The sequence below is a fragment of the Schistocerca gregaria genome, chromosome 1, assembly GCF_023897955.1.
Source record: "Schistocerca gregaria isolate iqSchGreg1 chromosome 1, iqSchGreg1.2, whole genome shotgun sequence".
NCBI classification, from domain to species: Eukaryota; Metazoa; Arthropoda; class Insecta; order Orthoptera; family Acrididae; genus Schistocerca; species Schistocerca gregaria.
In genome coordinates this window covers 737904874-737918526 of record NC_064920.1, presented here as the reverse complement: position 1 = coordinate 737918526, position 13653 = coordinate 737904874, and the positions used below count along the sequence as shown (strand labels likewise).

General features: G+C 38.8%; 1 protein-coding gene across 8 annotated transcripts in view; it reads left to right on the top strand.

The window, feature by feature from the left end:
* LOC126267225 (diacylglycerol kinase theta) overlaps positions 1 to 13653 on the top strand; it is a 662574-nt gene that overhangs the window by 629359 nt on the left and 19562 nt on the right. For all 8 annotated transcript variants that reach the window (XM_049972276.1, XM_049972256.1, XM_049972247.1 and 5 more), the window contains one exon: positions 405 to 512. In XM_049972276.1, the coding sequence (XP_049828233.1) occupies positions 405 to 512 (108 nt within the window). The remainder of the gene's footprint in view (positions 1 to 404; positions 513 to 13653) is intronic.

Sequence of the window (13653 nt, the reverse complement as noted above, 5' to 3'; positions counted from 1 at the left end):
AGGGTCCCAACACATTTTCCTGGGGTACACTTGATGTTGCTTCTACCTCTGGCAATGACTCTTCATCCAAGATAACATGTCGTGTCCTCCCCACCAAAAAGTCCTCAGTCCAGTCACAAATTTCACTTGATACCTCATATGATTGTAGGTGTGGTACTGAGTCAAATACTTTTCGGAAATCAAGTAATGCAGCATATACCTGACTGCCTTGATCCAAAACTTTCAGTATGTCACATGGGAAGAGTGCAAATTGTGTTTCAGGTGATGGATATTTACAAAATCCATGTTGATTGGCATTGAGGAGGTCATTATGTTCAATATTCTTCGTTATGTTTGAGCTCAGAATATGTTCTAAGATTCTAATTCAATAGGAGGATTTTCATGAATGTTTTTCCATGTTTCAGGGAGGACACATCAAAATTCATCTGAACTCAGATATTCCAGTTCAGGTTGATGGAGAACCATGGGTGCAAAGCCCTGGTGACGTTGTTGTACTTAAATCAGCTCTAAAGGTAATTACATGTGCTGATAGTAATTCTTGGAAATAATTAGTTGCTTAATGCTTGACTTACTCTTTCCTATGTGTAAGCTGGCTGTAATAATAGTACCTATGATATAGAGGGTGCAATAAAATGGTATCAGAAAACTTTGGGGTCTGGAAAATTATCCAATGAAACAAAGGGTGCCGAAGCATAGTGACTCCTTGTCTGCCCAGGTCACCTCTTCAGCAGCAGATGTAAGTTTGTATACTGATGCAGTGTTGTGTCAGGTGTGGATACACTCAACATCATCTATTGACCTGAATGATGTCAAACTTATTTTGATAAATTCTACTTGTAGTCAATCAGCATACAAACATGTTTGCTGATGAAAGTGTGGCCTAGTGGCAGGCATTAGCCTTGATAACTTCAATACTCTTTAGTATCCTTGGATGATGTTTCCAGGCATGGAAAGTCTTTCGATATTGTTTTGTTACATCCTGTATATGCTGTAAGTAAGGATGTGTTTTAATTGTTTGGTTTTTGAAGTTACATAAAATCCAGTAATAAAGCGTTTTTACTTTTTACCAGTTGCTTTCTGTGTCAAGAACACAATCTCCGTTTTGAATGCAATCATGGTGAGAATGAAGTATCTTTATCACTCATATTCCACCAATTTTCAGCTTTTATTATCGCCTTTAGACAGGTTTGGTGAACAACTGGAGCTCTTCTAAAGGTTCTATTACATGCCAAAAGGTGTGTAAAAGATACAGTATCCTTGAGGGGGCACATATTTGAAACAATATTGATAGAAGGAACAGACTTTGCTTGCATAAAAAAAGACAAGTTTCATAATACAATGTGTCACAGGTTGATTTGTTACAAGTGATAAGTTTGAGGACTGCTGCCTTGTGAGATACATGCACCTCCTGGTTAGCTAACCACACAATATCTTAACTTTCTCACATACAGTCTTATATTTCTGTTCATGATTAGTGTTACTGATTGTTGTGTTGTTCTGATACGTCTTCATAAAAAATATTACGCCGTAGCTTCAGATAGGGTAGAATTATATCAATGACATTACCCAAATCACTGCCAGTATTCATCTTCATCCAGCAACATTAGTGAGAAGTGTTGTGCAGGAAAAGAAATTTTATATTTGAAAGCATAGTGGCTATACTATTAATCCAGACCAATTTTGTATCACAGTTTCACTCAGCTCCTAGAAAACTAGCACTGTAAACATAAAAGGCAGCCTAAGGAGAAACTGAATGTGGTTATGTTGGTATTTTGCACTTTTAGTAACTATTGTAACTTGCGTACAAATCTCAGTGTTCATTAATACTTTGAATTTTAACTTCTATTGAATTTAATTCCATCTAAGTTATCCTATTTGAGCCTGTAATGAAAAAGATCACTAAATTTATTTACCAAGGAAGACATAGAGGCCATTACTGTTTTAATCATATTGAGGTGCCTTCCATCATACTGAGTAAAGTAAAGACAGTTACATAGTCACAAGAGTTATTAAACTGAAATGAAGCAGAAATACAATCTTCATGCAAAATGATTGAGACAAGATTAACTATAACTGATAAGAAAACAAATTGTAGTTGAATTCTTCTACCAGCGACTGGACTCATCCACCAAAGTAACAGAAAACTTCCAGGAAACTTTCATTTCACTAGTACATATGGTCTGTTTCAATGTGTATTAATTGAAGGAGCTTTCAGTTACTCCACGATAGACTGAGAAAATAATGGATTCAGAAGCAATAGATGAGACAGAATTCCCTGTAAAGCTATTCTAAAAGTCTTTAAAATTCCCTAGAACAGACCATTTCTAAATTTTACCATTATGAAAATCTATTAGATTTGTTGATGACAAACACTCGACTGCTACTACTTGTATAAGCAGCAGTGATCACACGCATGTGCACGCACGCGCATGTGTGTGTGTGTGTGTGTGTGTGTGTGTGTGTGTGTGTGTGTGTCACTACAGATGAGAGGTAGCCTCCCTTCAGTGGTATCTGTTGTCTTTCCCCTTCAGTTCCCATAATCATAACACATGTTCAGTAAATTACACAAGTAGGAGGTTGCCTCATCTCTCAAACAACGGCTACAGTCAGTAACCTCTTAAAATGAACATGCAGAAGAAATGTGGCTCAAGTTCAAATAGTTGACGAAGCAGTAAAACAAAAATGCATGTAGGAAAATAATTAAAGATTATAGAGATCACTCTTAGTGTAGAAACAATAACAGGAAACATGTTAATGCTTTTTCTGCCACATGCCTAACACTGTGATTGTTACCATAGTGTTGCATACACTTGGCAGTTGTCTACATTCCAGAGCTGAATGCTTTTGTTCATCAGAAGTTCACAGCACATTAATTGTAATGGCTTCATTGTTATTTCCTAATTGCTTGAAGGGATTAATGCTGAGTATATTTGCAACACATTTCCATTTACTGTTCAGCATTTCCATTTACTGTTCAGAACCTCATAACCAAAGAGACTTTACTCCATCTCCTGAGCACTTAAAATTACTTAAGTTTTCATGGTTCAGTTATTTCTAGCCAGGCATTCTAATTTACTTATCTTTTATCAGAGGGAATGATACTGTGTGACTTGATGAAAAGCTCAAACACCACAGTAATTTAATGACATATGTTCTAATTCTAATGCCTTACTGCATCTTCTGTATCACTGGTAGAGCAATGTCACAGATTTGTAAGAAATCTTATATCAGAATCTTCTCCATGTTGTTCTCTCCTATGCCAGCCTTTTCACCTCAGAATACAACTTACACACAAAGTCCTCAATTATTTGTTGGATATATTCCAGTTTTTTGTTTTCACCCTTCAACTTTTGCTCTCTAAAGGTCCCTGTGGCATCATGGAGGCTATTCTCTGATGTCTTAATGCATTTCATGTCACCCTATCCCTTCTTGTAGTCAGTGTGTTCCATGTACTATTTTCTTCACCAATACTGTCGAGGACCACTTTCTTAAATACATCATCTCAGACACTTCCATTCTATTCTTTTCTGGTTTTTCATACAATTCATGATTCACTTCCATACAATTCTGTGCTCCACATGTACATACTCAAAAATTGTTTCTACGAGTTATGGTCTATTTACGATACTAATAGGATTTCTTTTTAATGAGGGATGCTCTCTTTGACTGTGTTCCCACAGCCTCCTTATTTTATATATTAAGTGTTATTATGTTTCCAAGGAGCAGATTTCCTCCCCTTCCACAATTTTGATGCTTTGATTTAATCATTAATCCGATTTCTGCTATTCCTTATCACTTTTGTCTTTCTCTGGCTTACTCTCAATCCATACTCTGTGCTCTAACACTGTTCGTTTCATTCAGTAAATCCTTTAAATCTTTCTCAGTCTCACTGAGGATAGCAGTGTCAGCAGCAAATATTACCTCAGTATCCATCACCCTGAATTTCAATCCCACTCCTGAACCTTTCTTTTATTGCTGTCATTGCTTCTTCATTGTACAGGTTGAACAATAGGGATGAAAAGACTACATCCTTCTCTTACACTCTTTTTAATCTGAATGCATCTGTTTTGATCTTCTGTTCTTTTTGTCCCTCTTGGTCCATGTACATATTGTATGTTAGCCATCTTTCCCGGCAATTTATACATGAGTTTCCGAGAATTTCAGACATTTTGCACCAATGTACACTTTTGATTGCTTTATCTAGGTCAACAAGTCTTTTGAAAGGACCTTGATTTTTCTTTAGTCTTATTCCAATTATCAAGTGCAATATCATAATTGCCTCTCTGATGCCTTTACCATTCCTAAAGCCAAACATATCATCATCTGACAGATCCTCAGTTTTGAATTATTTAAGAATAAAGGAAGGCAGAAGCGCTGCATTGTCAATAAGTACACAAACAAAAGATAGAGAGCTTTGCTAGCTTTCAGAATGAACTTCCCGATTCCAGTTTTTAGGGAAAGCTGGCACACACAGACACACACACACACACACACACACACACACACACTCTCTCTCTCTCTCTCTCTCTCTCTCTCTCTCTCTCTCTCTCTCACACACACACACACACACACACACACACACTCACTCTCACTCATATGCACATGCCTGTCTCCCTAGAATGTGCTCAGTTGACTGCCAGCCCTTTCCTTGCCCACAGTGAGTGTACTGAGGTGAGGTTGTGGTGCAGTTGTGGTGGGCTGAGGGATGGAGAGAGGTGAGAGGCAGGGAGTGGGTTGAGGACAAACGGCTCTTGGCAGAGTGGGGAGCCATCTAGAGGCTAGCTAGGGGTGCAGGTAGAGGGGGCAGTGGCAGACAGCTGGACATGCTATTTCACTGACTAGGACAAGAGACAGCAGTGCACAACTAGCTGCCATGAATTGGATGGGGGGCGCTGAAAAAGGGGATGGTGTATACACACACACACACACACACTCACACACTCACACACCATATGAAACACCCATTGAAATCTCACATGTTGTATTCTGCTGCATGTTGTGCCACTGGGTGGTCCATCTTGCTTCTGGCAACAGTTTGACGGTGGCCATTCATTCTACTTGATAGTTGGCTAGTTGTAAAAGCAAAGTAAAATGGTGTGCAATGATTGCAGCAGAGCTGGTATACAACATGGCTGCTTCCACAGGTGGCTTGGCTCTGATGGGGTAGGATAAACCCATGACAGGACTGGAGTGGATAGCGCTGGGTGGTGGATTTGGCAGATTTTGCATGTGGGTCTTCCACAATAGTATGATTCCTATGGCAGTGGATTGGGGGGTGCAAGTGGCATAGGGTTGAAGTAGGCTGTTGTGGAGGTTGGGACGGTGACAGAACACCGCTTTGGGAGGGGATGGAAGTATTTTACGTATGATGTCCCTCATTTCAGGGCATGATGATAGATAATCAATGCCCTGACAAAGAATGTGGTTCAGTCGTTTCAGTCCTAGATGGTATTTGGTGACAAGGGGTCACTTCTTTGTTGTTGGTTCTTGAGATGGATGTGAGGATCAAGTGTATAAGGGACGTTCAAAAAGAAACAAGCTGGAGTGTGGAATGCGCAAACTGGTGACAGGAGGGTAATATCGTGGCATGTGTAACGAGGTGTAGTTCTAACCAGAGCACAGAAGTTCACATCCCATCGCTAGAGGGCACACATGCACGTCATGTGACTATGCCGAGCTAGCAGCAACATGCATCAATCGTCCAATGCTGCTAGTTTCATTGCAAACAGTGACATGGAGGTGTCAAAAGAAGAGCAAAGAGGTGTTATTCATTTTCTGACAGCAGAAGGATTAGGAGGAATGGACATTCATCAATGAATGTCACAAGTGTACAGCAAACACTGCATGTCCCTTTGCAAGAGTCAAGGCGTGGCACAAGCAGTTCAGGGAAGGACAGGTGTTGTTAGCTGATGATGCACTGTCTGGAGCATCACACTGCATTACCGATGACATCGTCCAGCTGGTGGATGTACTCATTACCCAGGACCACCGACACCCCTTAAAAACCCCTCAAAACAGCTTTGAGAGATAAACAATTCACTTCAGTCGATGACATTCAGAAGTATGTGCGGAACTGTTTAACACCACAGCCCTGGGAATTTTATGAGACAGCCATTCACCACCTTGTGTCATAGTGGGACAAGTGTCTCAACAGCCAGGGTCAATACTTCCAACATACAGGCACTGGTTTCTGTAATTATATCTCTGGCTCAATTCTTTTTGAATGCCCTTTGCATGTGAGGATATGGTACTGGAGATCTGTTTGTGCATTAGATCTGAAGGGTATTGTCTGCCTGTGAAGGCCTTTGTGACTCCTTCAGCATATTGGGCGAAGGAGTTCTCATCACTGCAGATGCATCTTCCGCAGGTGGCCAGGCTGTATGGGGGTGATTTTTTGGTGTGGAATGGGTGGCAGCTGTCCAAGTGCAGGTACTGTTGGTGATTGGTGGGTCTGATGTGTATCGAGGTGTGGATGAACCCATCTGAGGGGAGGAGATCGATATCATGGAAGGTGATGATGGGTGGAAGAGGGGCAGATGACGTGGATGGGAGAGGTGTTGAGACTGTGGAGGAATGAGGATAAGGTGTCCTAGCCTTGGGTCCAGTTTATAAATATGCCATCAATAACCCTGAACCACACCAGGGGCATGGGATTTTGGGAAGCTAGGAATGTTTCCTCTAGGTGACCAATGGAGGGGTTGACATAGGAGGGTGCCATGTGGGTGTCCGTTTCTGCGCCATTATTATTATTATTATTATTATTATTATTATTTAATGTTCCCTTCAAAGGTGAAGTAGTTATGGATTAGGATGTAGTGGGTTAGGTGTATGAGGAATGAAGTGATGGGTGTGGAATCTGCAGAGTGTTGGGAGAGGAAGTGTTCAATCATGGAAAGACCATGGGCATGAAGGATTTTGATGTATAAGGAGGTTGCATCAACAATGATGAGTAGGGACCCAGGAGGCAGGTGTGTGGGAATGGTGGAGAGCCAGTACAGGAAGTGGTTAGTGTTATTAATGTGGGAGGCTAGGTTTTGGACAATTGGTGCATGAGGATGCTGGTCAACAAGGGCTGAGTTTCTTTCAGTGGGGGCACTGTAACGAGCCACAATGGGGTGCCCAGGGTTGTTAGATTTGTAGATTTTGGTATGTGGGCTGTTTTTTGGGATGAGTAGGGAGATGGATTCAGGGGACAGGTTGTGCACTCCCACCTCCCCCACTATACTCACCATGGACCAAGAAAGAGCTGGCAGTTGAATAAGCACAATCTAGAAAGACAGGTGTGTGTGTGTGTGTGTGTGTGTGTGTGTGTGTGTGTGTGCGTATGTGCATGTTTTTCCTAAAAGCTTGAAAAAAAGTAGTTCATTCTGAAAGCTAACAAAGCTCTGTACCTTTTGTTTGTATACCTATTGGTGATGAAGCACTTCTGCCTTTGGATATCGAGTCATCTCCTTTATTCTTAAATAATACGTTGTTCTCAACCAGAACTTTCCGTACATTGTTATAAGATTATTCCTGTTAGAAACTTGGATGTATGAATTGTCAAGCTGATTCTGTGATAGTTGTTGTATTTATATGCCCTTGCTGTCTTCGTTATTGGGTGGTAAATGTTATTCTTCTGAAATTCCAATAGTATGTCTCCTGTCTTATGGTTTCTAAAGAATAATTCGAATAATCACTTGAGTGCCACTTCCCCCAATCATTTTAGAAATTCAAAAGAAATGTTATCTGTCTCATTTGTGGAGGTTTAAATTAGGAATTTAAACTTTGCATTAATGTTCTGTGTTAAATTCCGAACCTCATGTATCTCATAGAGGGATCCCTGTGATTCATTCATTGGACGAAGTTGTTAAGCTCAGTGATTGGTCTGGGCTATTGAAGAGGAGTAGGCCATGTGCCAACACCAGGTTCACTCTTTCCTTTCATACATAATTATCAGCAACAGCAACACAAAAAGGCAGCATATTATAAATGCACTCGTAAGAGTCATATATATGGGCAGTTAGAAATTGTGACTTCTGACACATAATTCACAGAGGTGGCATCACCCAGGCAGGCTTGCACCATGTCCTATGCCACATGAATAAATAAAAACATGTTGAAATCAGAAGCTTCTTCAAGACAGAGTCATCAGTAGATGTCAGCATTCACTGAACAGTTAATCATACTTACACATGTATATGCAATGCTGTGCCAATAAAGACTCTGGAGCACAGCACTGGGTACAAAAAAATGACATAAGTGAATTAGCGCTCCAGTAGCACCCATGACATAATTTGCTTTAGGCAAATATTATTGCCCATAGCAGTGAAAGGATTAATAACTATAAAGAACATCAGTAGTCCACAGCTATTCAGATATTAATTCCAATGCATTTGGCTATCATAAGGGCAATGTCTGAAGTATTCAATAACCAACATAACAAAATCCTATTGCACAGCCTCTGGCAGAAGCCAAACATTTTCATCAAATGTAAAAGTCCCCATTGGCATCAAATTGTATGTCTAGACTTCAGTTTTTTGTATAAAGACAAAAATGAACATTGACGTGAACCATGGCCTCAGTGTTTCCTTCACATAAGAAACAAGGCATGTTGTTTCCGTTAATCTTCCATTATATTGTAGGGATGTGTGATCTATCAGTCAGTCTTAGTGGTGGTCAAAAGTAATTGAAATTGCTAGAACTCAACAAGACCCCAAGGCATAGAGTACCTTTCAGCCTCTACACAGAGTCAGGGGTACACCTAAATTAGTTTTTCCTTTGGTTCTTCATTAATTAATATTTTACAAATGGCTATGTATTCCTGTCTAATATGTTGCCACTATTTATATACATGTTTTACAATGTCTGAAAATAGTGTAATGACACTGTATGACTTAAAAGTCATGAGTTGTTTTTGATGATGTTATGAAATGCCAGCCAGTAAGTAACAGTTCCTCGTATAATAGGAACCATAGGAAACCTTACCAACCTGGTTCATATGGCACTTTATTTTTATGAAAGTCCATTAGTCTAATCTTCTTCCAATACATAAGTTATTCAAATAAATAGTGATATAATACAAAACAGTTGATTTTTCTTTTTCCAGTTCATTATCATTTATTATTGATAAACAGCTCTATGATCAGCTCATTATTATTCTGTTCTAGGTTTCTCTACACAAAGTAAACAATGGGAAAACCAAAGCAGAATGTAACAATATAATGAAAAGGTTAGTTGCTAGTGATCATACAGCAGAGATGCTGGGTCGCAGATAGGCACAACAAAAGGCTGTCAGAAAGAGAGCTTTCAGTCAACAAAGCCTTAATAGAAAATAGACAAAATACAGGTATGCGTGCGCGCCCTGTGTACACACACACACACACACACACACACACACACACACACGCGCGGAAATGCAACTCACGCACATATGGCCACAGTCTCTGGCTGCTGAGGCCTGACCAGGCCTTGTGTGTGTGTGTGTGTGTGTGTGTATGTGTGTGTGTTTTCAATGAAGGACTTGTTGGGTGAAAGGTTACTTTCTGACAGCCTTCTTCTTGTGCCTATCTGGGACTCAGCATCTTCTCTAGATGGTGAGTAGTAATAGTAACTATCCTTTTCATAAATCACTACACAGATTGACAGATTACACTGCCTACAAGTGATTTCATAGAATTCTTAAACAGAATTGACATAGGTCTTCTGCTTTTAATTACAAGCAATTGACTGCAAACAGGTGTAGATTTACACATTTTGGTTAATGGGCACTGACTGACATTGATGTTCACCTTTTGTCAAGAACAGGCAGCTAACTCAGGCCTTGATAGTGACACATACTAATAGACACATGTATTACAAAAATTATAGAATTTTAAAAAATAAGGCTATTATATTTTGGATATTAGCATTAAATACAGAAAAATGAAAGATACAATAGGCAGTCAGTAACTTTGTTTAACTAAAAGATGTATAACTACAAAATGATAAAATAATAGCTACTACTTTATTAGAGGGAAGTTTTAATGTGCTCGGGGATTTCCATAGTTTTCCAAGACTTTTCTACATAGTGAAATTTGTTGAATTGGAATAATTAATAAACCAAGATGTTATTTAAGTAACACTATTCCTTTTCTTGGAAACAGAAAAATCAGAGCTACAAAACAATAATACTCAGTTCTGGAAATACATCATTTATAGATAGGAACAATGTAGACATGAAAAATTTAAGTTGGAGTAATTTTTGAAATACTAAGTTCCCAGAAAAAGTAAAATGTTTTCTCAAAAGAGGAAAATGAGGGCTTTCAAATAAGCTATGTCAGTCTTAAAACAAAAATATGAAAAGGAAAGTTGCTACTCACCTTTTAGCGGAGCTGCTGAGCCGCAGTTATTCACAACAAAAACCCTGTCACAGTGTCGTTTCAGTTGCCCGAGGCTGCAGTAGTGTGTGTGAGTTGTGTTTGCATGAGTGTAAGTGTGTGTGTCTGTCATTTATTGTTGACAAAGGCCTTAATGGCCAAAAGCTTTATATGTGAGAGTCTTTTTGTTATGCCTATCTGTGACTCAGCATCTCCACTATATGGTGAGAAGCAACTTTCCTTTTCATAATATTGTTACATTCCATCTTGGATTTTCCATTGTTTAATCTTACAACAAACCATTTTTAGCAGTATTGAGTTTTGATGTGCACATGGTTTGCAGATATTGTAAATTATGAACATTTGCTTAAAAGCCACGTTCCTGTATGAACTAAATACACCACTGTCATCAGCAGTTGATAAATTATATGGTGAATAATGAATTTCTGTGAAATAGTCCTTGAATAAGAATTTGACAATATGGTATATCCACTGTTAATGAAAAGCAAGCAGAAAAAAAAAATCAGGTAAGGTAGACCCACCTTTCTCTGTTATGCCAGAAGCATAACCATCAAAAAGAAGTTGACTGCCAGTTGTTATATACAACAACAACAACAACAAAGTTTGAACATTAAACTGCTATTGTAAGACAAATAACAGTAAAGCTCTGGGTCATAGCGATCAGCCACAGTCAACATTAGCTGATGTCAGCTACCTACAAATTGTGGCTTGTAAGTACCCCAAGGAGGAGGCAACAGAAATGCTTGCTGCCTTGCTGGAGGCATTTGGGATGGCAGTGTTGACTCAGATAGGAAATGTCCCATCCATATACGATCAGTTCAGCCACAGTTTGGTGCACAAAGATGTTGGGCATGGGAATACCTGGAATGAAACTTTGATCTGAGGTGGTTGGTTCTCTTCATTGACACGTGCTGCTTTTGTGTGACACATGGTGGCCATTGAAGAAGAGTGTGAAGGCAGCATGCATGTCTCAGACTTGCATTATCATAGATTCAGCAGGGAGATGTGCAATCATGTTTTGTGCTAATGTTATATATCGATATCAGATGCCAGACATCTCTGTTCGAGAGATGTGCCATATTGGGCCATGATCCTTCAGTCTATTGTCTTGGTTAACAATGATGGTTTCATCTTTCGAGATAATAATGCATGAGGAAATTGTGTCCACCTAGTGAATACCTTCCTCCAGAAGACAGGAATCAACTGAAAAAAATAATTTGCTGACATGGGCCCAATGAAGCATGCTTGAGACCAATTGGTATTTGCAGTATGTTATCATCATAGGAACCTGTCTTACACTGAATGACTTTGGGATGGTCTGCCATAGAAGAATGGGTATGGCTTGAGCAGTATAGTCTCAAACACTTTATGGATGACATACCAAGATGTATCTATGCACAGTATATGCACAGGACAGAGCAACCTGTATTGTATGTTACCTAGCAGCAGTTTTGGATATCACAGATGTGCACTTTTTAAGAGACTGTCTTTATTTTGGTTATGGTCTTGTTCCACAGTTAAAATATTTTGTTAGTTCTATGAAGCTTATTTTTTCATTCCCTTTTCCCAATGAATCTAAGCCCACTTACATTCATAGATATGCACAAGGTGCAAAACTTTTTTTCTAATCTAACAACATAAAGGTGGAAGTGATCATGTTTTTGTGTACCACGGTCACAACAGTACTGTTCATCTTGTATGTTATTGACTCACAAAATAGTATTTGGTGCAATTACTGAGTTTTCATAGATGATGTCTGTTATACGAGGGTAGTTTGAAAAGTTCTGGGAATGGCATAGAAAGAAATAACTTACTTCAGTGAAACTTCTTTATCTTTCAATGTAGTCTCCCTGTACACTAACACATCTGATCCAGCAATGGTCTGATGGCTTAACACCATCTAGAAAGTGTGATTCGTCAGGTTTAAAAAATATTCATGAACTTCAACTGTCAGTTCTTCGTTTGAAGAGAATCTCCATACACAGAGGATACTTTTGAACCTGGGGAATAGAGGAAGTGTGATGAAGGCAAAAGAGGCAAGTATGGTGGGTGTGGCAACAATCCATGTCTTAGTTCATGTCTTTCTGCAATGGCCAAGACACTTGTGTGTGGATGGACATTGTCTTGATGAAAATGACTTTCTTTCTTGCCTGACCTGGCCTTTTTTATGTACTTTTTGCTGTAGGTAGTCCATTAGGATGGTGCGGTATTATTGGGAAGATAATCTATCACTTGAATACCTTATGCATACCATAAAACAAATGCCATGACCTTTCTCACAAACCATGTTGCCTTTGCTTTCTTTGGCGGTGGTGAATCAACTTGATTCCATTGCTTTGACTGCTTTTTTGTCTGTGGGGTATAGTAGCAGACTCACGATTCACCTGTGGTAACAAACTAAAGCAAAATATCTCATTGGCTGCTCTGAAAATGGGTCAAACCTTGTTTGAAAATATGCTCTAAAAACTGTACAGTGTGCACACTCATGATAATTTTCCATCTTTGGACTTTATTAATTATTCAGAGAAACAAACACTGTTAATTTGAGATACTTCTTGAATCATGCTGAACGAAAGGAAAATATATTATTTTCTTTTCATAGATGTACTCTCTTAATGTTATGGTCTCTGGACATAAGTGTTTCTAGACTCTGTAACAGAAATAAATATACAAGTGACGACAGGTATAGAATGTTTTGGCAGGTACAAACCAAAATAAATTACACATGGTTTCAATGTCTGAAAAAACTTGCTGTGACTTAAGCAATATCAGTTGGAATATTTCATGCCATCTACATATTAGAATCTCTGCATTGTTCACACAGAACATTTTGAGCAGATTATATATGTTTTGCATATGCTAAAATAAATACAAACCATTGCATGTTACTGGCATGATGATTTGCACAAAGCCACTTCACCATATATCATGTTTGAAGGAGATAATTAATGTTATTAAGTGGCAGCATTACTCTAATGAAACCAGAAAATAGCTGTTACACAATTAGACCCATAGTTGTGATGACATGTAAGAAAAAGTGAATATCCTGTAATGATCGACACACAATTTAAAATCAAGAATGAGAAGTCAAATTAGCGAGAATTGATTTAGCTGTTCAGTAATGCAGTGTTATGTCACATTTACTTTTTATAATTATATGAGAGAGAGGAAAGTGTATACCACATGAGAATTCACCACCAACCTTTTCTATATAAGAAATTTAAAAAATGATAAAAAAAAAGTTGCAAGCTGGAAGCAAATATATGGTCTTCCTGAAATAATTGGAGAAATTTGC